The 25,362-nt window shown below is 38.8% G+C and overlaps 1 protein-coding gene across 3 annotated transcripts in view; it reads left to right on the plus strand.

The window, feature by feature from the left end:
• The window catches only part of RORB (RAR related orphan receptor B), a 202,835-nt gene that overhangs the window by 136,969 nt on the left and 40,504 nt on the right, over nt 1–25,362 (plus strand). For all 3 annotated transcript variants that reach the window (XM_021064932.1, XM_021064949.1, XM_021064942.1), the window contains 3 exons: nt 773–914; nt 7,839–8,240; nt 24,822–24,943. In XM_021064932.1, coding sequence (XP_020920591.1) covers nt 773–914; nt 7,839–8,240; nt 24,822–24,943 — 666 coding nt within the window. The remainder of the gene's footprint in view (nt 1–772; nt 915–7,838; nt 8,241–24,821; nt 24,944–25,362) is intronic.

Here is a 25,362-nt window from a genome sequence, read left to right on the forward strand (position 1 = left end):
AAACAACAACCTTCCACAATCATTCTGGCCAAATATAAAATTTTTCAAATAGGTAAAAATGCATTTTAGAAACTAGGAAGGAGTTCCTATTGTGGCTCAATGGATTCAGAACTCGACTAGGATGAATGAGGATGTAGGTTCAATCCCTGGCCTCACTCAGTGGATTAAGGATCCAGCATTTCCTCTAGCTGCAGTGTTGGTCTCATAGATGCGGCTGGGATCTGGCATTGCTGTGGCTGTGGCGTAGGCCCGCAGCTATAGCTCTGATTCCCCTAGCCTGAGAATTTCCATATGCTTTGGATGAGGCCCTAAAAAAAAAAAGACCAAAAAAAAGAAAATAAAAAGAAAGTAAGAAGATTGTGGCACATACTGAGCCTGCCCTCCTCAGTACCTAGGCATAAGCCAGTGTAATTGTCCCCATAAAGTTTTGTCATGTGTGTCTTAGCAGTGACACTCTCCATGCCACTCCTTTTCCACTGATCTTTGGGTCAGGAGCTCTGTTCTGTTTTACTTTGCCTAGAGCAGCAGAGCTCAGTGTCTTTAGTAAACACTGAATGAATGAATGAATGAATGATACCTTCACATCTCTGCACATAGTACAAATTTCCCCCAATAGAGTAATCTATAGGCTAGCCAAGGAGAGGTATCCAAAGAATTTTAAAATTTGAATTAAGTTCTTTTCAGTGTGGAAAATGTAACTAACATATATGTTAATAGTCTCTGTTTCCCTTCTTATAAATCTGTCTCCTTCCCATTCTCTTTCTCCCTCTAGGGATTCTTTAGGAGGAGCCAGCAGAACAATGCCTCTTACTCCTGCCCAAGGCAGAGAAACTGTTTAATTGACAGAACCAACAGAAACCGTTGCCAACACTGCCGACTGCAGAAGTGTCTTGCTCTAGGAATGTCAAGAGATGGTAAGGCATCGCCTTCCTATTTCTTTTTTTATTTTATTTTATTTTTGTCTTTTTTTTTAGGGCTGCACACATGGCATATGGAGGTTCCCAGGATAGGGGTGGAATCAGCACTGTAGCTGCTGGCCTACGCCACAGCCACAGCAATGCCATATCTGAGCCACACCTACAATCTACACCACAGCTCAAGGCAACGAGGGATCCTTAACCCACTGAGCAAGGCCAGGGGTTGAACCTGTGTCCTCCTGGATACTAGTCAGATTTGTTTCCGCTGAGCCATGACAGGAACTCCCTTCCTATTTCTTTTAAATCGATGCTTTGCTGGGATTTGTTTAAGCTGCTGAAAGAATTCTAGACAAAGGGAGTTGGGGATAAGAAGAAAAGAAAACCACATTCTGGCAGTGCCTTAAGAGGAAAAGTAAGAAATATAAATACACATGATGTTGCCTATAACATAAGAAGAAAGGAAAGACTTTGGTATAGCTCATGGAGCAACCTATGCTGACTTATGTGAAAGCCACATAGAGCCTAGGTTGAAAGTTGACCACCTGTCCGGGTTTGCCTGCAAATGAGAGGTTTCCTGGGATGTGAGATTGTCAGAGCTAAAACTGGAAAGTCCCAGGCAGACCAGGACTACTTGGTCAGTAGGTAAGTCTAACTGGTGCACAGTTTCTTGGTATGTAGAGGTGCTAATGAACAGAACTTCCTTCTATAGGAAGCCCAGAAGTTCCATTAAGGGATATGGACGGATCAGAGGCATGATGGAGGTCACAAAGGCTATAGCAGAAACCCCTGTGTTAGAAAGGTTGTGTAGATGGCGTCCTCAGAAGAGACTCAAGTGTGCACTGCATCTTCGCAACCAACCCAAATAGAAGGCTTGGCACCCCAACTGAACTTCTTGGATTAATGAAAAGGACAAATAAACTCACACAAAGAAGTTCTTCTAGCTTTGCATCTGTTTTTATGTATTCATAAAACTAATTCTTTCCCCACTGACATTGGGCAGAGCCCTTCTATGTCTGTTTGGTTCCCACTATACCCTCAGGGTCTGGTTAAAACCTCAGGGTCTAAGTGTTTGTTGAATGAACCATTGTATTCTCTTTCACCTACAGCCAGAGATACAGACAAAGCCCCTGATACTTATTTTCCTTATGTGCATCATGGTGGATTCTGTATCTCTGGTCACACTCTCTCTAATGACGTTCAAGGTAGTGTGGGCCAAAAAAGAAAAAAAAAAAAAAAGAAGAAATAAAGAAAAAGAAGTACTTCTATATTTTGAAGAAATATAAATAATTGGCATGTACTATCTCTTGATATAAAGAGATTTTACGTGTTGTTAAATGCAGACTTTTTAATCATTAGGATAAATTCAGCTCTGCATAGCTGATATCTAAACGTATACACTGTTTACTTCTTAGCTTGCATTCTCCAAATAGTGGCCTCCTGAATTTTTTCCTTTTCTCTAATTTCCAATCCACCTAAACCTATTTTGCACAAAAGTACACCTATGAGATATATTTAGCCCCCAAAAAACCTTGGTGTTGCTGAGGCTGTGGTGTAGGCCAGCCACTGCAGCTATGATGCAACCCCTAGCCCAGACACTTCCATATGCCACAGGTGCGGCCATAAAAAGAAAAATATATATATAAAATTGTCGCATGTATATGTGTGTGTGAGGTGATGGCATGTATATGCCCACAGAATCTTGTCCACCATCTTAGTTATTTCTTTTTTTTGACAGTCCCTTTACAAATGTTAGTTGCAGGAATCTTTAGTATAAACTATTTCCAGTTGTATTAGTACTACCAAAAAAGATTTTTTTAAAAAGGAAAAAATTTTGGCATCAGTAGGACGATACCACACCCCAGATACTCACCTTGCAATAATCAAGTATGTGTCCTCCTAAATGACATGCCTCTGAAAAAACAGGAGCTTAGGACAGGGGCAGATTTCACCGATTTGGCTTCTTCTTATCCATAATGGCATTGTCCGATATGGTATCCATGTGTCACTACTTAAATTTAAATCTAGGTCTAATAAATTAAATGAAATTAAAATTCAGTTCCAGGAGTTCCCTTCATGTTGCAGTGGAAAGAAATCCAACTAGTATCTATGGGGATGCAGGTTAGATCCCTGGCCTCACTCAATGGGTTAAGGATCCAGTGTTGCCATGAGCTGTGGTGTAGGTCACATATGTGGCTTGGATCTGGCATTGCTGTGGCTGTGGCAAAGGCCGGAAGCTGCATCTCTGATTCGACCCCTAGCCTAGGAACTTCCATGTGTCTAGGGTGCAGCCCTAAAAAAAAAAAAAAAGCAATAAAATAAAATAAAGTAAAATGAAATAAATTCAATTCCGCGGTCACACTAGCTATATTTCAAGTCCTCAAAAGCCACATGCGGCTTATAGCTACCATGTTGGAAAGCATAGAAAACATTCACAGGAAGTTCTGTTGGAGAAGTGAGGTAGTGAGAGAATATTAACTTATGAATAGGGTTGGGTATATTGAATAAGATTTTTTTCTACTAACCTTAGCACTGGGTGGGGGGGATGGCATATTCTTGATATTTAAAAGTTAAAGTCAGACCAGTCTCCTTGATAAGTAGTGATAGTAAACACAGAGAACTTTACAAATGAAGATAGTAAGATAAAATAATTTCCAAAATGACTATGGAAAGTCATAGATAATTGTTCAACAACTGGGTTCCTCATGACACCAAAAACGTGAGTCTTGTGGTCATGTGGTAGGAAGAGGAAATCTTTGAAGAAACATGGTCTTTGTTTTACGGTTACTCCAGAAGCTTCCATTACATTTAGAATTCCACAATTCAAATAAATATGAAAAGGTTTCCAATACTTTTGCGTCAAACTATTTTTTTGCTAGTGTGGGATCAAAATGAGGGCTAAGAGCATATCATGAGCAAATACTATCATCATGAATATTTATAAAGCACTTGCAATGTATACAGAATTGTGCTAGTTTCTTTGAGAGCTGGCAGTTTAACAAGAGGCTGCCTCTATACTCAAGTGAATCTCATTAACGGAATAATTCAAATTTGAGAGGGGCAAACACTTAAAATATGTGCCTTTCTGATTAATGGGTAATGGTAAGAAGAATGTTAATACTTGAAAATATGATAGTAATATAGTCTTTGTTAAACTAGGTCTGTGAATACAACAAGTATATTTACAAATAGTGACAAGGAATTATTTATATATCAAGAAAGTTCATAATAATGGACTAGAAGTTTCCCTTGTGACTCAGTAACGAATCCGCCTAGTATCCATGAAGGCTCGGGCTCGATCCCTGGCCTTGCTCAGTGGGTCGAGGATCCGGCATTGCCATGAGCTGTGGTGTAGGTTCAAGAACTGGCTTGAATCCCGAATTGCTGTTGCTGTGGTATAGGCGGGCAGCTGTAGCTCTGATTCAGCCTCTAGCCTGGGAACTTCCATGTGCCCTAAAAAGAAAAAAAAAAAAAAAAAAAGGATGAGAATTTATTGTATATGGTAAGAGAATGAGAGAAATAACCAACTCAGTGCCTCTCAATGTATCAGACCAAGTGTCCTCTTTTATACCAGATACTTTGGAATTCCCTGTTACTACCCTGTAATGAAATGCATATGAAATATCTCTGCACATCTAATTAAAAATATGTGTACATATAATGCTCTAGATGTAACACAAATAAACAGAAGTAATTTATAATAAAAAAATAAAGTTCAGTGGGTTTATTTCCAACTATTGTAATTTTTTCCCAAATATGTCACCACATTTATTACAGGAAGGGGCATAAAATTAAACACTGGTTCATCAGTGTTTCTGAAATGAATGGAAATTTTTTTCTAAAATAATGTTGTAGTCATTGTCCGCAAAGTCCTTGATTTAAAGTGAAGCCTGATAATTCCAAAATGTAGTGGAGCTTTAAGTTTTTTCTTTGAAAATATTTACTTTGCTCAGTGACTTGATAAGTCAGTGTTTTGGAAAAGGCATAACAGTTCACCACTGAGTGAGTTTTTACATGTCTACCAGGGCAAAAATCTTGGCAGTGTACTTGTTTGACATTGTTATCTTAGACCGTGAGGCCTATGGTTAACAGCAGAATTCTAAACCTAAAATTGTTAAATGTAGGGTTTTGGTTGGGCTCATTCCCACATCTGCTGTCAGCTACTGGTGAGTTCTACAGCTCTCCTGATTGTAGGTGCCCTTGATTGGGATAACTGAGATGGTTCAGCTCTGCTCCATATATCTTACCCTCCAACAAACTAGTTAAGGCATGTCCTCTTTTTGGTGAGGCACTCAGTCACACAAGCACTTTTTAAGCCTCTGTGTCACATATGTCAATATCCCATTGGCCCAGAGTGATCACATGACCCTGAGTCAAGGGGTGGAGCAGGATGCCTACAGAGACTGAAAGGGCACTGCAGGGTAACATGGGAAGAACATGCAAATAGGCAAGAAGAATCAAGATCATCAATGCAGTCAATCCACTACAATGTATATTTCACCTAAATATAGAGTGTATAGAAACCTAAAGCAAGGACTAAGTGGAAAGGGGTTTAAAAAGAGACACTGCATTTTTGTCTCCATGTTAAAAGAGTTCCTCGTTCTTAATTTTTCTTCCTATAAATTTTAAACAAATAAATGCAAAACTATTCTACTAAAGTTATATCAGAAAGTAGGTCTACATCAAAAATCTTAATATATAGCAATAGACATATATTTTGGACTCTCCTCCTTATCTCAGTCACAGAGAACTCGTCCAAACCTACAGGAATGCAAAGGACAGAGGGTCAGCAAATAAAGAAGCATGTGCTATTTCTTGGGGGCGGGGAACGGGTTCTGAATCAAAATTTATCATGACTTTTTTTCTTATACAAAAATAGTCTTTTTCCCCTAGAGAATGGATACATAGTAAATCTTTCTCTATAAGTAACTGTAGAATTCTGTCCATGGACAAACTGGAAATACCACCACAATTAGGAAGCAAATAAATTTGTCTCTGAAAAACAGAATCTCATACAGTGTCTCTATAAAGTTAAACACAATGATTCAAGACCCCATAAAAGTGACAATTGAGGAGTTCCCTTGTGGTGCAGCAGGTTAGGTATCTGGCATTTTCACTGCAGCAGTTTGCATCGTTCCTAGTCCAGGAACTTCTGCATGTGGCAGGTGGGGCAAAAAAAAAAAAAAAAAATAACAGTGAGGTGAAAAGAGGAGTTTGGTCTGACAACCATATCCCTTGTCTTTATTCAGAAAAAAAAAAATGGATAATTACCATTTGTTTTCCTACTTAGGCAGTGTCAGAAAACCAGAAAATCGTTTTTAAAGGATTAAAGAGAGACATGAAGTTTGGGCTGCTCTACACCCATTCTTCACATCCACAATCCAGTAGGGAGAAAGGGGGAAATGGTGTGCCCCAAGTGTATGCAGAGCTTCTGTTTACTTCCTATTACCCATCACTTCACAGAGCCACACCTGGCAGTGAGGGAGGCTGGGAAATGGGTCTCCATTCTATACAGCCTATGCTTAGGTAAACTTTGGTCGCTCCATAGTCACTGGGAAGAGAAGATGAATATTGGAGGAATATTGGAGGGGGTAAAATGGCAGCTGTTTCCCATCAGGAATCTCTTCTATGAGCCATGATGCTGGCAAGTTCTTAAGCAATTCACCATTGAGTTATTCTCGGAGATTATTCTCATCAGTTCTACTGACTGAATGCAGGAATTGGACTTATTTCTACTCTCCATTTTCTCCTTCCCAGATTCTCTGAGTTCCCAATACCAACAGGTGATGGGAACAGTGTCACGAAAGGAAAAACAAGCAGAAACTCAGAGGGGAACCTCTGAGTTTGACATAATCCCACCATTAACATGAGCCAAATGACATCAGGCTTGAAAATTCAGATAAGGCGGCCCCTCAACTCAGGTTGTTCTCTAACCTAAATGGAAGTTGAGAGCATGTGAGAGAACATGTCACTATCCATAACAGCTGGAGAGGTTAAGCTCTATAAAGTTAAGAAGATGCATTCAGACCAGAGTGTCTTCAGATTACTCTGACAGAGCTTCTTCCTCCCTCTTCCTGAGGATGTCTAAGGACTTTGCCAGAAGAGATGAGCAATCTAAAACTTGGGGGTGGTAGACTAAGAAAGTAAGGGCTACTCTTGGCTTACTTTCTGGGTATTGGATTCACAAGACTGCTATCTTCCAAAGATTGTTTTCATTTGATCCCAAAAGCCAAATGATGTGGTTTACTTAAAACTGTGTTTCTCACACTGCTCTACATCCTTGGTCTTACCCAACATGCTATTTAGAAAATAGTGATCCTGCTATATAGCACTGGGAACTATATCTAGGCACTTATGTTTGAGCATGATAATGTGAGAAAAAAAGAATGTATGCATGTCTGTGTAACTGGACCACCTTGCTATACAATAGAAAATTGACAGAACACTATAAACCAGCTATAATGGAAAAAAATAAAATTCATTATAAAAAAAAGAAAATAGAGAGTAGGATCCTATCTGACAGTCTAGAAATCATACAGGGAGGCAGGGAGCTAATCATAAGTGCTGTCGTTTGAATAGCAGGTACTATTTGGTAGTTTTAGGGTTTTGTGACCTTTTTTCCCATAGGTAAGAGTAGGAAATGTGCCTTCTAACTTCATGGTAATAAGAAATACATCTGTAAGCTTTTACATTTCTTCCTAGCTTAGATTTAGTTCTCACTATGCACATAAACTAGTACAGACACCTCTGAATATAACCTTTCCCCAAAAGTGAAGTATAAATGAATGGACTCTCAGGCTATGATACCGGCACTTTGTGCATTTTATGTTGAAGGGGCAACCATCCGCGAGCCCTTGGATGTGAGGTGTTAACATGAGAACGATAATCACAGGTGCTGTTTTCTGCTTTTTTTCTCCCACCCAGCTGTGAAGTTTGGGAGGATGTCCAAGAAGCAAAGGGACAGCCTCTATGCCGAGGTGCAGAAGCACCAGCAGAGGCTGCAGGAGCAACGGCAGCAGCAGAGCGGGGAGGCAGAAGCCCTCGCCAGAGTGTATAGCAGCAGCATCAGTAATGGCCTCAGCAACCTGAACAACGAGGCCAGTGGCACTTATGCCAATGGACACGTCATCGACCTGCCCAAGTCTGAGGGTTATTACAGCGTGGATTCCGGTCAGCCGTCCCCTGATCAGTCAGGACTTGACATGACTGGAATCAAACAGATAAAGCAAGAACCTATCTATGACCTCACCTCCGTACCCAACTTGTTTACCTATAGCTCTTTCAACAACGGGCAGTTAGCACCAGGGATAACAATGACTGAAATCGGTAAGTGGAAGTCTCCTTCAGCTCATTTTTGGATATTCTTCTTTGAAGTTTCCTCAGTCCTATTTAGTAAGGTTATTTTCTCAGGTCTAAGTTGAATTATTTGCACTCATGGCTTCTAGTGAGAAAATTAATTGGTTTTAAAATATAGTCTAATAACTGTCATTGTTCCCACGGCTCATAAAAGTTTATTTCAAGCAAAGGAAGAAAAAAGAAATTATAAATAGAAAGATGCTATCTGTAAAGAACAGATGCTATCTGTTGAATTTGAGTTCATCACTGAAGGAAAAATGTTATTGGTATAAACAAGAAAATTTCAGCGAGTATTCAAAGTGATGCTATTTAAAGTAAAATGGGTAAGGGATAAAGCAACAGTATGTGGTAACTGAATGAACATGGGGGCACCAACTCCCCATCTGAGATAAGTGGGGATAAACCTCAGTTTCCTTCTTTGTAAAGCTGAGGGGATAGATCAGAAGACCTCAAAGGCTCTTGTTAAGTCTGAATTCAAAAATCTACAGGGAAATGGAGTCTGAATTACTGACAATAAAAAAAGTATAGTCTGGAATGTTACAGAAGAGCAACAAATAAAACCTGCTGAATAAGGCAAGTCACAGGCACAACTGCATCAGCCACCAGACTCTCTGGCTTTTACAATATCCTTCCTTAAGAGTGGTCTTATCCTAGGCCCTCTCTATTCTGGCCTGTCACAACTTTGTTTTACCCTGTTAAGTTCGGGAGTCTATTAAATGTCTAATCAGTTGATTTCATTAACTAATTGCCATAAAAATATTGATGTAGGTTTAACATCCCCCTCCTGGGTAATAGAGCTGCAAGTTAAAAATAGCCTGGAGGATTTAATAGGCAGTGGCTACAGCAGTCTTTGTTGCAGTATTTAGTGTAGATGGGAGAGCAGTGTGTTGCTCAGGAGGCCTCCTCATGTTTCACCCTGAGACATGGCAGAAAAGAGTAGTTGAGTAGCAGGCCACCTGAATTCAAATCCTGGATCTTTGGCCTATTATTTGAGTTGGAACAAGTTTCTCAACCCAGTTTGGTCATCCTATTTTTTTCTCACAAAAATCTTGTCTCATAGATCACACAGTTGTGTAAGAGTTAAATGAGTTAATACTTGTAAAACAGAGTCATGTTTGGTACCCAGCAAGCGCTCAGGAACTCTGAGCTGTTATCACTTGTCCACCACGTGTTCAGTCACCTTTTCTGTCTAAACTGTGAGTAAGAGCTTAAAGCCTACGAGTGTTTTAAATAAAGTTGATGTGAACACATAATGAAGTATATGCCATATGTATCTTGGCTACTTCTACCATCTGGCTGAAGAAGAAGCACTGTTTTTTTTTTTTTTAATTTATTTACACAGTTACAAAACCTGAAATGTTTTCTCTCTCTCTCTCTCTCTCTCTCTCTCTCAGAAATTCAGCCTGTGGCATTGAGTAAAGAATTTATCGAAAATGCACAACTGAGAGACAGAGAAAACAAAACTTCAGCTCTAATAACAAAAATATTCATTATACTGCTCTCCTTAACCTGAAATTATGTCACAGGCACTTCATATACATTTAGTTTTCATAGGCATCTTATAAGTAAAAATATTATTCCCATTTTCCAGATGAGGAAACAGGCTTAGAGGTGTTCCATGACCTTCCCAGAGTCCTTTGGTTACTAAAGAATAGGGCCAACTTCCTCCTCAGGCTGTCTGATTCCGGAGTCCTTGTGCATACTCCTTATCCTACACCTTGCTATGGGTTTAATATCCACAAACCGCACTGTCAACCAATAGGGACAATTTTTTTTTTCTTTTTGTCTTTTTAGGGCCGCACCTGCAGCATATGGAGGTTCCCAGGCTAGAAGTCGAATCAGAGCTGTAGCTGCCAGCCTGCACCACAGCCACAGCAACTCCTGATCCAAGCTGCATCTGAGACCTACACCACAGCTCATGGCAATGCTGAATGCTTAACTTACTGAGTGAGGCCAGGGATCCAACCTGCATGCTCATGGATACTAGTCAGATTCATTTCCGCTGAGCCACGACAGAAACTCCAATAGGGACAATCTTTTAAAGTGGAGTCACTCACCTTTCCAAGAGGACATGTTAAAAAGAAAAATAGACACCATTTTTTGCTTTTATCCTACTTAATGTCTCAGTGCCCGTTTGCTATTGATTGGGAACATGTGTTTAAAACATACTAGAACAAAAACAATTGTTGGGCAATCTTCTACTCTATACCCAAAAGGAAAGACTTACAAGAATGCAGAAAACACAGTTCCTTCATGATTTATAATCAATAGGAAGTATTATGGAAAGAGAACTACGGCCAAAACCATGAGGTCCAGGTGACCCTACCCAGGTCATTTTCCTCTCCAGCCTTCAATCTATTCATCTATGAACTAGAGAATCTCAAAATTTACCCAAATTTTCTATACAGACATTGACCCCAAAATGCACTAGCATTTGTTTTTCTTAATTATTTTAAGATACTACTAGTCTTTAGAGATCCCAAGATATGCTGTCAATTTTGAAGGTTTCTTCCAGAAGACTTTTAGGGATACCATTAAATCATCCTGCTCCTGCTCTCAAATTAGCAGGCTCCAAAACCCAGATATTGCCTTGGTTCGCATTTCGTTAAAACGGCAATGCCACCTAGTGGCCACAAGTTTCGAATGGAAGTACTTGTAAGTGCCAAAACAATGAAATGTGTACAACCAGGTCATTATTCTTACAGGATCATAGTAAAAAAAAAAAAAAAAAGGTTTTTGTAGAGTCCCCTGGTGGTGTAGTGGTTAGGACTTGGCACTTCCACAGCTGCGGCCCAGATTCAATCCCTAGTCTGGGAACTAAGATCCCACATCAAGTCACTGAACACTGAAGCCAAAAAAGAAATGTTAGGATGGTTAAAAAAAGAAAAAAAAAAAAAAAAGTTTCTGGATTAGCCTATGTAGAATACAGTCTCACAATTTTTGAAATGTTAATAAAAATGCATATTTGGGATCCATAAGACAATATTAGCAATAGCATGGAGATCTTCAAAAGTCAATTAGGTGAATGTTATCAGAGTCAGGAATATTTCCCCTGAAAAACCAAAGTCATCTTCCTAAAAGTGCTTCAAAGGAACTACAAACACCTTGGGTTCAGTAACCCTAATAATAATATCCCATGGATGGAGATAAATATAGAAAGTCCTTTCATGCATATTAGCCAATTTAAGCCTCCCACCAGTGCCTTTAGGTGAGCAGTGAAGAAATAACCCCATTGTTCAGATGAGGAAATTGAGTCGGAAAGAGTGAGTGATTTTCCCAGGGCGCAGAGTTGATTATGTGGTAAAGTTTAAATTCTAACATTGGTTATACCACCCTAGACTACTTCCCTAGACCTCCAGGCTTTTTTTTTTTTTTTTTTTTTTTTGTCTTTTTGCCATTTCTTTGGGCCGCTCCCACGGCATATGGAGGTTCCCAGGCTAGGGGTCTGATCGGAGCTGTAGCTGCCAGCCTATGCCAGAGCCACAGCAATGTGGGATCCGAGCCGCATCTGCAACCTACACCACAGCTCACGGCAACGCCGGATCGTTAACCCACTGAGCAAGGGCAGGGATCGAACCCGCAACCTCATGGTTCCTAGTCGGATTCGTTAACCACTGCGCCACGACGGGAACTCCCAGGCATATTTTTGAAATGTGCCAGGCACTCAAGGTAGGTAGAGCACAGTTCCTGTCCTCACCATCTAGAGGGCAGGCATTAAATAAATAATTGGAATTCATGTATTCTAAATCCCAAGCATGGCAGTACCACAAACTCTCCTGCAGGTGAGGAAGTTGGGAGTGTTGCTTACTTTGAGCCACTGCTCTTTTTCAGGAACATTTTATTCCCATAGTTTTGGGAATCAAAAACAAAATGTGGGTAAGCAAAGGGAAAAACATGAATCATTTCAGGAATTGTATACTTGGATTTCTCAGAATCCCATGGGGGGAAAAAAAACATTCATGAAATAAGAGAAGGCAAAAGTGATCTGCAAATTAATACTTAGGCATCAGATTTAACTGGGTTTAGCAGGAATTTTACTTCAAGCTGGCACAGTGAAGGTGTTATATCTTTGCAAATAAAATATTGCAGTGGTTGGTGGCAGGGAGAGGAAGGTGGCTAAAGGATAACTGGCGAACAAGCCGAGAAAGGAAGTGGAAGGTCGAGACTTTGCTCCCTGGCTATAGTTGAGGCTTTGCTCCCTGGCTATAGCCCTCAGATGGGTTGGGGGATTTTACAGGAGTAATGCTCTTAATGAGAGCTCATTTAAGCTCAAGGATGAGTGACAGTGTATCTGTTAGGTACCAGACTACAAGACAAACAGCCAAACAACATGCTTTTAAAAACAAGGGGGAAAGAAATCCATCAAATTAGCTTTGATGCTAAAGGGATAAATTGCCTTTTTCAGACATCATCCGAGTTTGCCATTCCATTCAGTATTTTTCTCTCCAGATAAAGATAATGCAATATGAATTAATTGATCCCTCCTATAACACCTTAAATGTAGATTTACTTTCCTACTCCTTTTGTGTTCTATGTATGGAGACTAGAATTTTAAACATCAAAAATAGAAATAAACCTTTTTCTTAGAAAATTCACCCATTAAAGAAGCTGAGTATTAATAGAGGAGATTACAGAAAAGGATTGGCCTAAGGGTGATCTAATCCTTATAATGTACTACTTTTTTCCATCAAAACTAGGTAGACACATAGACAATATTTCTAGGGCTGTTTTGTTCGGAATTCTATAAAAGTTGATGACGTTTCAGTTGTTACTTATTAAGAGCCCCAAACATGTGGCTGTGGTCATAAGGCAGCAGCTTCAATTGCATAGGCTTTTACAGGTAAATATTTTATTATAAATGTTAAAATCTATTATACATATTCAACTACTCATTTAGAAATGGTACAGAAAATAGAATTTAGCTCCAGGTACATATTTCCTATGTCTTCTGGTGGCACGTGTATCAGACTCAGGTAAGGCATTCAGTTCAGGAGTAAATGCCTACTACTAAGTCATTAGAATGAATAAAAATAGGCTAAACTAGTGAGAAAAACCATTGAAACAGTAGGGGGAGATGAAAATCCAATGTCTTTAGTTCTTCCTTTCTTGCCTTGAGGGAAGACATTTTGTGAATTTCCATTGTCATTGGACACCCCCCATCACTCTCACCTAAACACAGTTCCTATGCATGCAATGGAGGGAAACCTCCATTTCGATACTTTGAAACCAGGAATCTGACTCCACATACTAGCTGTGTGAACTTGTTCAAAATTAGTTCAACTTTCTGATGCTCAGTCTCTTCATCTAAAAATTAATGCAGATAGATTAAAGGACTTTGAAGGATTTGGGTTCTCTTACCTCCTGGTGGGAGCTTTGGCCATATGTACAAATATTCCCTTTGTGGCAGCTACTTCCCAAGGAGAAGGGTAAGGTAGTGGACAGGAGGAACTTACAGGGAACTAGGCAATCCTGAATGATGCTGAAACAATTCTGTGTGGCAGGAGCCAGCAACACCTCCCTCCCTAGAAGCACAGAACTTCCATAGGGTAGAATGACCCTGCCAACTCTCCAGTTAATAACCACAATCAGATCAGAAATGTGTACCAGCCTCTTCTCTTCCTCCACCCTCCTGGGAAAAAAGAATATCAAAGACAACCAGGGACAACTCAAGGGGAGGCTGGTGGCCAATCCCAAACCATTCAAAGTTCATGCACAATCAAAGTAAAGAGTGAACAGCTGTATAGATACAGCTTCAGGGCAAATCCACCTGTCCTCCCAGGCCCATTTCAACTTGATCACCTGATGGAACCCTTCTTAGAAGACAAAAAAAATAAAAATATGTTCTTGACTTAGCCCCAGGACTACCCAGGTCACCTTGGTCACTTGAGAGGGATTTACCTGACTCCTCTGAAATTTTCACTCCAGCTTGTTCTCTGCTAACCGTAGATTACATCCCAAGAGGCTGCTTTGTTCCAGAATCCTGTCTTCTATCTTAAAAAAATGAATTGCCCAAGTGTGGGGATGAAGCTAATCAACTCAGCTTGTCACATTTCTGGGATCTTTACTATGGTTGTAACTATAGCATTAACTAGTCCATGGCCATGGCATTATTCCAGAGCATCATAGGACAAAGGACACTGCAGTTCTTCCCTAGGGCCATTCAAATCCATATCTTTCTGGATATCCTTTAATAACCCAACAAAGATGTCTAAAGTCACCTAGTAATATGTTGTAGTTACTCCACTGTCACGCTCAGTGCAGTGATTGCTCATAACTGGAATAAATGACATAATTCATACAAAAGCACTTTGTGATTAGCAAGGCTATAAACAAATATAAAGATGATTTCTATTATAAGCAGTACACACATATATGCTCAGTTCAAGGACTTACAAATCTGCATATCTATTTATAGCACATGTATGCAGACTAATCCTACATGCTTTTATATCTGTCAGTACAACTTGCCTAACATGTGTTAGCATTCACTAGATTAGGTAAATCTTCCCAATCACCTTTTCTGTTTTGAGTTGAAATTGTGCAAAATTGATCTTCCTCAGCAGACTCCTCCTGGAGATACTAGTTTGGGATTAATTTTTGACTCAGAATTCAGAACTTCCTAAGAAGATTCTAAAATCCACCAACCCACCCCACCTCCCCTCCACACACACAGAATGCTACTGAGAAGCTACTGGAAAACCAATTTCATTTTATGCACTCAATTTTAAAAACCATAGTAGATATGAAATATTCTGCAGTAGGGAAGAGGAAAGGAGATTTCATGAGGCTCTGCCTATGACATAAGACAACCTCTGAAACAGCCCCACTGTTGAAAAGCATTTCCTGGCATCGCATGCTTGACCCTGGCTCTCAGAAAGAGCTCTGTATCTGAATCGTTTTTTTCACTGATTGGAGTGAATAGGTGCTGCTTTAGCCACATTTTCAAACTCCTATTTGGGGAAGAGCTGGCTAGGGTTAAAATACCACATAAGTTAGTGAACACAGAAATGTCAATTGACGGCCGGATAGATGGAGCTCAGGGCACTTACAACTAACTTAACAGGGTCTCTGCCAACCAGTACAGGATTTATTTCTGTGATGTTTACAAATGTGGGGAAACCTGTTGGAAATATTCCTAGCTGGGAAGACTTTTTTGTTTATTTTATTTTAATTTTATTTTAGGATGTAAGCAGTAAATAAGGATATATGACAATATACTCTCAATACTGAGAAGTTTACTATTTCACTCTGAGCCCCATTTATGAGGACTATTGTAGAACTGCTATTTGGTTTTCAAATAGGTTTATTCTAGAAATATTTGGTGCTATACTATTTAGAAAACACTTATTTTAAAGCATTAGTTAAATACATTATTTAACCAATCAAGTTACTTTAAAAATTAGCACTGGGAACTATGTCTAGTCACTTATGATGGAGCATGATAATGTGAGAAAATAGAATGTATACATGTATGTGTAACTGGGTCATCATCCTGTACAGTATAAAAAAAATTGTATTGGGGAAATAACAGTTAAAAAAATAAATCAACTGAACATAAAAATTTTAGATTAAATGTTTAAAATGTAAAAATTGGCTCCAAAGATTGCTTCTGAATTAGTTCTTCCTAAAGGTCAGAAATATATTGACTGCACTTCCAAAAGGGGGGCGGGGTAAGGCTGGGGAGGAACTGCCTCTGTTTAAATTAACGGTCAATCCATATGTCAATAAAATCCAAATAGTAAAAGTCAGTCTTAATGATGGCCCTGAGCAATTTTCGTAATTAGGTTTTCATCATCTGTGACCCACTAAGTGTCCTTTGGGTACTGTGTGGAGATGCACTTTTTTAAAGAGAGTAGAGAAAGATTTCAATGTGCTCTAGATTAGGTTGTTTTTGTTTGTTCTATCTAAGACTCTTCAAGTACTTTTAAAACTGTGAGCTATACTCTCACCTTCTGTAACTCTGCAAGAATTCTCCCTCATAAGTCAAAACAAGGAGAAACTCCTGTGTAGCCCCTCAGTCTCAAGTCATCATGCCTTTTACACAGCCCTTAGAAATATCACCCTTGCCAAATCTTTCTGTGTATGGAAAAATCAAACCCAAAGAAAATAAGACTAAGATGTTAAGTAACTTCCCAAAGGGCAGGGCAGTAAAAGTCTAAAGGGGTCCATATTGGCTTCCTCCATCTTAAAAGATGGCTTTCTTAGAACTAGTACGTTGATTTTTTTCAATTGTTCTGTGAAGGAGGTCCTTTAGTATGAAAGTTAACTTTGAAATGTAATGTTTTCATAATATACTCTTTCTCAATTTTCTTAGCTAGTTGGAAGAAAGGGAACTGTAATTTCCCAAAAATTAAACATGCCTATTGCAATAAAGAAAAACACTTGTGATCCAAAACAGCTTTCCATTATTAAATTATGAAGGAACCCTCTTAGAGAGTTCATTTGTTTTGCTACTTATAGTGTTTTTTCCTTTAAATAAACTCTGCTTAAATACAAATGCTGTAAGGATTCTTTCTGCCTAAGTTTCTGTTTTCTTACTCTCTATTAAACTGTTCTTACCTGGAGTTCCCATGTGGCTCAGTGAGTTAAGGGCCCAATATCTCCATGAGGTTGCGGGTTCAATCCCTGGCCTCACTCAGTGGGTTAAGAATCCAGTGTTGGGAGTTCCTGTCGTGGCGCAGTGGTTAACGAATCTGACTAGGAACCATGAGGTTGCGGGTTCGGTCTCTGCCCTTGCTCAGTGGGTTAAGGATCCGGTGTTGCCGTGAGCTGTGATGTAGGTTGCAGATGCGGCTCAGATCCCAGTTGCTGTGGCTCTGGCATAGGCTGGCGGCTACAGCTCTGATTAGACCCCTAGCCTGGGAGCCTCCATATGCTGCAGGAGCAGCCCTAAAAAGACAAAAAGACAAAAAAAAAAGAAAAAAGAATCCAGTGTTGCCACAAGCTGTGGTGTAGGTCACAGATGTGGCTCAGATCTGGCATTGCTGTGGCTGTGGTGTAGACTGGCAGCTGCAGCTCTGATTTAACTACTAGCCTGGGAACTTCATATGCCACAGGTGTGACCTTAAAAAAAAAAAAAAACAAAAAAAAAACTCTTACCTGAACCTCCTGAAATTTGATAAAATTTTAATCATTTTATTTGTTAATCTGTTCATTCAGTCTTTGCCCAGATATTATTATTTATACTATTATTCTGTTTTTTCCACTGGTTTCTCTATGTTCACATTTTATCACATTTTAATCATTTTTATAGTTAATAACATAATCTTATATTTTGTTACTACATTTTTATGAAGAACTTTAAGAACATTTTGGTTCAGATCTACATGAGGTAAAACAGTTATGCCATTCTCTGATATAATAATTGGCAATAGAATTTGTATGAAGAGACCAGAAGCTTTTCTAACTCATTGGTGAGAGAGTAAGAGTGATTAGACCTTGAAACTGAGCCAATAAATGAGTTATAGATTATTTATGCCTCCAAATCCTTCTTAAAAAACTTGAAGAATATAAATGCTGAAAATATTACCCTTCTTGTTAAGGCTATGTAACAAGATGGCTTAAACATTTTATGCTTAAATGTTATTGATATTTTTATGCTGGTAGCACAATTCTATTTATGCCAAAAATAAATTATCTCTAAATAGAGATTAGAAAAATCACAAAGGTATTGAAAGTGACACTGTCCTCTCTGACATTGTCATCTATTACACCCTAACCAGTAGACTTATTCTATATAATGCCAGAAAACTCATAAAACTAGGAGTCTATTGTTAAAAAGATAAGATGCACACTTGGTTAAATGTTTCACCTTTCAACCAGTAGTTCTAATATATTAGAATTACTGCCTCAGAGTGTGGGTTCTGAAGAGTCCTGATAGTCTGAAAACCTAATGGAGGCACTTAAAACTTGCCTTGAGCAGGTCCCTAGAGATATCCTGGCATTAATTCAAAGTGAACCCCCTAAGAATTCTACTTTCACGCTGGTAGTATAAACTAAACAGAGAGTTGAGCAGTTCTCTAGATCCTTAAGGCAAGTGATAAATTAAAAATTCATTAATCGTTTCGATTGAGTGTGCGATATAGTATTTTTAAAAGAATACTTCCAAGTTAAAAAAAAAAAAATCCCTTATGGAGGAAAATGAATAGGGGGTATAGTTCACCAAGAAGAAACCGTTATTTCTCATGAAAAGAAAAAGAAAAGATGGGGAGGAGAAAGAATTAGGAAGTTCAGATGCAACCCCCCTAGTGCTATATATAGCTTTGAGTCTCTGCTTTCTCGCCTTGATACAGTTGGGCCACTGGTGCTCTTGGTAATAACACTGAAAGCAGCAGTTTTTAAAGATATACTCAACTTTCCCTGCTCCCGGGATGTGAGATTCTAATGAAACCACCCTGTCTGAGACACTGTAGCCTTTGGAGAGCGCCATTTGCTGAAATGTCTAGTGAGAGCTAAAATAAGCCCCTTTGGTGGAAAAAAAAACCCGCTGAGTGGTTGAAATCAGAGCTGCAGAAGGTCACTTGCTATTTTAGTAGCTGCAGGCTGGTCCTCATTTTATAACATTACAGTCATAAACAAGAAATTTTCACCTTACTTGTCAGTTTACTCATTTTTCCCCAAAATAAGCAGATGTAGCCTTTTTGCTACATAGTACTAGGTAATTTGGATGACTTGTTTCCAGACTTTGCTTTACTAAATGGATTAATATGTAAGAAAAGTTATTTTTCATGTATTGATTTAAACGTGACTTCAAAGTACTATTTTTACACCACCTGGTATGATTGACCTTTAAAACTCCCTTTACCTGTTTGTGTCATGCACATCTCAACTATGTGTAAAAACCTCAAGGAGGGACTTCCTTCCTACTTCTTTGATTTATTCCACAGATCACAATGAAGACTGATGAAGACTGGGGGGGGGCATCTTTACAGTTTCAGGGAGAGACAGGAGAATCATTTGGAATTATGTAGATACAGTCCATTTGGAAATGGAGGAAGGAGGGTCGTTCCAACCCCAGGATGCTACAGTTTTCGCCCACACTACTGATAATTGCCATCAGTTTTATTACAGTTTTCCCTTCAAAAATTAGATTTTTCTCCAATGGAAAAAAAAATAGATTTTGCTATTCTTGTTGCCCATGTTTTAAGTGGAATTAAGATAACCTCTGAAGCTTTTAGGGAAGTGTGACAATTTGAACAAGATTTTTCAATATTTTTTTCATTGAAAAGGATAAAGCATATTTGCCTATATCAGCTATTTCTTAAACTCTTTACTGAGGTGTAATCAACATCCAAAAGTCTGATCGTATTTAATGTATACAACTTAATGAGTTTGGAGATTACACACTCATGAAACCACCACCACAACCTGTGCCATAAACATATCTCTGTATCTCTTATTTTAAAGATTTCTAGGATTATGCTTTCATTTGAAGCAGATATTGTCATTTCTATCTCATAACGTTAAGACATGAAGTTACAAATTCTGTTAATTGATTATAAGTTTGGGGATTCAGTAAGTCTTCCTTTGAGAAAAGTGTAAGGGTCAAAGCCTAAAAACAAAATAGCAATTTTATGGGGGAAAAAAGAGATGAGAGAGGAAGTAAGTACAAGATATTTTTCATGAAATTAACAATTAGAAAAGAAGGATTGTGAACTTATTCTTAACTTGTAACAACACATGTAATTTTCCCTGCCAGCTTCAGTGCTTCCATTTCCCCTGATCATGACTGAACAGGAATGCCTGGACTGAGCATATAATTTTTTTTTCTCATCCCTTGATATGTTTTTATTAACTATCAAAGCAGCCCACATACTCTTTCTGAATTGGACAAACACCTCCGTCTCTGAAGACATAGAGAATCTTAACTACTGAGAATATATAGCTACATTGTCAGATCCACTTGAGAAATCTCTAGCCTCATCCATGGTCTCAGGAAGAACAGTGTGTGGAGTCCATGGGCAAACCCTCTGAAGGTGATAGAATTTCCCATTAGTAAGTCATCAGGTCCCTCTTTCTTTTGGACCCATTATCCCAGTGCGGTACCTTCCAGCTCCTTCCTTAGCCTGTGCTGTCTGCAGCCCAGGCTAGTTAAAGGATCTGACCAAAACCCAGCTCTGAGAAGCAACTGCAATCCAAGTCAGGGAAACGGATGAAGGGTGTGTGATTGCCCAGAAAGATTCCATATCCCCTGCTCTTTTACCTTAGTCGCTTTGTTTGGACTTTCTCATGTGGTTGGTCCCTAGAGATGATAGTGTTTACTATTACCTTTTCTATTTTTCCAGGCAAGGACTCTTGAAAGTTCTTTTGGCTCCCAGTGGGAACTTTGCATACTGTATTCATTGTCTCTCCCTTTGACCCTTCTTTTAAAATCCTTCTCCCCTTTTCACAATTGCAGACTCAGTCCAAGCAAACCATCTCCTCTTATGTTCACGTATTTTTCTAATCTACAGAAGGAGGCTTTAGACTTTTCTCCCCGAGGGATCAAGTCTAACTTTACCATGTGGCTTATCGACCCCCCAGCCTGGAGAGGGGTCAAGTCAGTTTTTCCACGTGGCTCAGATTTGCCCTACAGACCCCTGGAAGGAGGTGGAGAGGGACCACCCCTGCAATTGCTGCTACTGCGTCTTAGCGGCCACTAATATATATCCTATGTCAAAAAGTAATTTGTCTTTTATTTCTCACCACAGGGGTATAGGAAATAATTACCCATGTGTAATGTTTGACTTCAAAGCCATTGTGAGTGCTTAGGCTTTAAGATTATCACACAAAAGGGCAGTTTTAGCTTTCTAAAAATCCTTTGTCAAATAAAACAGAAAATGAGGGGTTAGATGGATATTTTCAACATTATCTTTACTAACTCAATGTTAGTTGAGTACTTACTGTATTTAATGTTCTCTCTCTCTTTCACACACAAACACCCCTATGCTGGTCCACTGCCTCCTCAAGAATTGTCTTGAATCCAGCAGCTCTATGCCATCTCTGTCCTTCTCACCTGGTCCGGAAACTCCTCCTCTCTTGCCTAAATTTTCACAACAGCCTAATTAATCTCACTTATACCCTAAAGCCATCTCATCGTCTTTGTCATGGTCAGGATCACCCTTTTATTTATTTATTTATTTTTCGGGTCTTTTTGCCTTTTCTTGGGCTGCTCCCGAGGCATATGGAGGTTCTCAGGCTAGGGGTGCTCTACGCCAGAGCCACAGCAACGCGGGATCCAAGCTGCGTCTGCGACCCACACCACAGCTCACGGCAATGCCAGATCCTTAACCCACTGAGCAAGGAGGGCAGGGATCGAACCCACAACCTCATGGTTCCCAGTCGGATTCGTTAACCACTGCGCCACGACGGGAACTCCAGGATCACCCTTTTAAAATGAGAAAATGACCATGTCACTCTCCTGCTTCCCACCTTCCACTATCTCCCAGTCACCTACAAGATAGAATCCAAACTTCTTGACCTGGTTTACTCAGCAGTTTCATCTCTAGTCACAGTTTCCATCCTTTGTCTCACCCCCCTCCCCCATCTCTTCCATGCAGGTTGCAAACATTGTAGACTTCTTGCCGGGAAAGAGAGATCGAATTTCAAAACACTATTTGTTAGCTCTGTAAAAATGGGTCTTAAGTCACTCACTCTCTCTGAACCTCACTTTTTTCCTCAGTAAAAGGGAAATTGGTTGTAAAAGGTAAGGATGATAAAGATGTGAAGTATAACATCAGCAGTTATCTAGCTCAGCTACTTTCCTCTCTGTGCCTTTACATCATTCCTTCTACTTGAAGTTAGTCTTTCTCTTCCTGTGACAAAGTCCAGCTCAGACCCAAGTCAGCAGGCATCTTCTCTATGGTTATTTTTCTGCCTTCCCCAAACTGAGTTAGATACTTTCTTCTGTGGGCTCCCACAGTAACACCTTCAGGGCGTTTGTTACATCATGATGCAATATGATATTATTGTGAGATCCTTTAAAAATAAAGTATCTTTTTTTAAATCTGTACCTTAACTTGTTATATAATAGCTTCACAAAAAAATATTTGTGAACATGTGAATGAATATATGAAGGAACTATACTGGGCTCTGAAATCCAGCTCTTGAAGAGCTCACAATCCTAAAGGGTGTGGCAGCAGATCCACTCAAATAAGCACCATATAAGTCTGACTGAAATAGGGGTCAGTTTGGGATAGAATTAAAGTGTAATGGCAACTGGCCCTTTAACCTGAGGTCACAGGGAAGCAGGGAAACCTTCTCTGGGAATGACCATCCAAGCTGAGCCCTAAAACAGGCATATCAATTGAATTTCCAATTTCGCTTCTCCTGCCCACATCTTTACTATGCCTACTCCTTCTCATACCCCATAGAACTCCTTCTCATACCCTATAGAACCTTAAGTTTCAGTGGCAGAAGTCCATAGAATTCTTCAACCTTGGCCAGAACTTCCCAGGAGATGTCGTAAAGGAACAGATAAAAAGTTTTTCAAAATGTAATTTCAAGTGCAGTTGTAACTTGGCTTATAAACTCTGTAGCCTGTAAAGTACTGACAAATCAGTATATCTTTGAAGATGAAAACAAACTACACCAAGAAGATAAAGGTTTGAAAACTGTAGAGCCATAAAAATCTTAGGTTTTCATTATGTACCTACTGAGGAATAGATATGCTTTTTTAAGATTCTAAGTAATTAGACTGCCCAAGTGAAATTGAAAAATGATGAGCCATGACATACCAATCTATTTTAGTATGATGCATAGAGTAATCCCTGCCTCTTTTTTTACAACACAGGAGGATATTCAATAAAATTTTGAATATAGGATTTTTAAAGAAAGGATTTTTATAATGTCATAATCAATGAAGTTCTTGAAATGCTCACTGCTAAATCCAGTAGAGCATAACTATAATCATAAGTTAGCATTTTGTAGCATCTTCTACATCCATCAGTTTATAGTTCTGATTGAACAACTCTTAATAAATACTGAAATATCTTCTTTTAATAGCACTGATTCCAGGATATCTGGTTTGTCTCTCCACTGGGGTCACATTTCTTCCCTGATGAAAAACTGTAAAATGTCCTAAAATGACAATTGTGGCTTCCATTTATTCAGTGTTTATAATGTGCCATGCAATGGGCTATATGCGTTTTTTTTTCACTTGGAAGGTTCATTAGAAACTCAAGCTGACTTTTTTTTTAATTCTTACATTACTAAAACTCAACTTATTTCACACCATATATATGAAAAGCTTAACAAGGTGAAAAAAAAAAAGGTACCTAGGTACTTTTGAGAATTATCCTGGAGAAATGAAATATGAATAGAAATTGCATTTAAAATAGCAAAACCTGAAACAAGAAAAACTCCATCTCTGTATGGGCCAAGAAGTTATGGGGTAGAAAATTTGGTCATTTTCATTCTACTCAAACCCCATTTAGAGAATTCCAAAGTATTTTGGTTTGCCAAGATGTCATCTTCATGTGTTCAAATGGCAGAGGGGATTATGAAGCACCTTCTACGAGCTCTGTCCAACCTCAGGGACTCATTACAGGTTGTTAAGGAGAGCTCTTATGTCTGGTTCTGTTACTCAACTTTCAAACCACCAAACCCCAAATAATCGATATTTCAGATACAATACCAAATACAATTCTTTTGGAATAAATGGCCCCAAAAGACTGATTCTGTTTATTATTACTTTTTAAAATTTTTTCTAGGAAAAATCTCATAAAAATTTTGAAAGAAGCATGTGAGACCCCCCCATGACTCAGTTTCAAAATTATCACCTCAGAAGTCAATATTATTTCATTTCCGTCTCCTGTTATTATGTAAGATATCTGCATGATTCCAAAATCAAATCTGCAAAAATAACAGAGAAGTCTAACTTATTTCCCTGTCACCCCATTCTCTTTCCTCTATAAAAAACTAATTTTTTAGGCTATGGTTTAATCCCCCCTTTTATTTTTTTAATAATAATTTTTATTTTTTCCATTACAGCTGATTTACAGTGTTCTGTCAGTTTTCTGCTGCACAGCAGGTGACCCAGTGACATATACATGTATACATTCTTTTTACTCACATTATCATGCTCCATAATCCTCCCTTTTAAAAATATAAGCAAATGAATTTCTATTTCAATTTCTGCTTTCTGGGATAAGCACTGGGAGTCTAGTGATTTTCAAAATATTTTAAAGTTTTTGGCGTTTACTCTGACTCTTAGAGTGTAGCAAGTGTTATAAGGCTAACAGTGGGCTTTTAATCCAAAACGCAAGAAACACAGTAATTTGTATTTATTTTTAAAATAAATATTTGTTTGAGAACTTTACAACTTGTAAGATCCAAGTTCTATAACCAAAAAAATGACAAAAAGACCATTAATTTTGATTAAAAAACTGAAAATTGGAAAAAAAAGCAATAAAGAATTAATCTGGAGAGTTTTAAATAGTAGTATCAAAGACACACTCATACAGTTGGAGTTTCTCCAAAAGTCATTCCAACAGGAAACATGTGAAGAGCAGGTTTCTTTCAGCAAAGTGGAATTTTATTCACAAACCCTTAAATTGATATTCTTTCTCATAGATCGAATTGCACAGAACATCATTAAGTCCCATTTGGAGACTTGTCAATACACGATGGAGGAGCTTCACCAGCTGGCTTGGCAGACCCACACCTATGAAGAAATTAAAGCGTATCAAAGCAAGGTACTGTGGGAAACGACAGGAAAGTTTTCCTGTGATTTCACTCTTTCTGGCTTTTTCAGCCTTAAGCACTGTTGATATCTTGGCCTGGACAGTTCTTTGCTGTAAGGGTTGTTCTACACGTTGTAGGATGTTTAGCATCGTCTCTGGTCTCTACCCATTAGATACCAGTAGCACCCCCTCACACATAGATGTGACAACCAGAATGTCTCCACATAGTACCAAATGTTCCCTGGGAGGCAAAACCACCCCAATTGAAAACCGTTGCCCTTTCTAAGTGGCCAGGAAGACTGTGCCTACATCTGACAATTTTAGGACATGTCATGGTGGTTTCTTGGGTAAGGAATGAAAGCAATTGATAACTCATACCAGTAAGAATAATTACAAACTCATACTATACATATAAGTAACAAAGCATTCTA

This window comes from Sus scrofa, chromosome 1, assembly GCF_000003025.6.
Source record: "Sus scrofa isolate TJ Tabasco breed Duroc chromosome 1, Sscrofa11.1, whole genome shotgun sequence".
Classification (NCBI taxonomy): Eukaryota; Metazoa; Chordata; class Mammalia; order Artiodactyla; family Suidae; genus Sus; species Sus scrofa.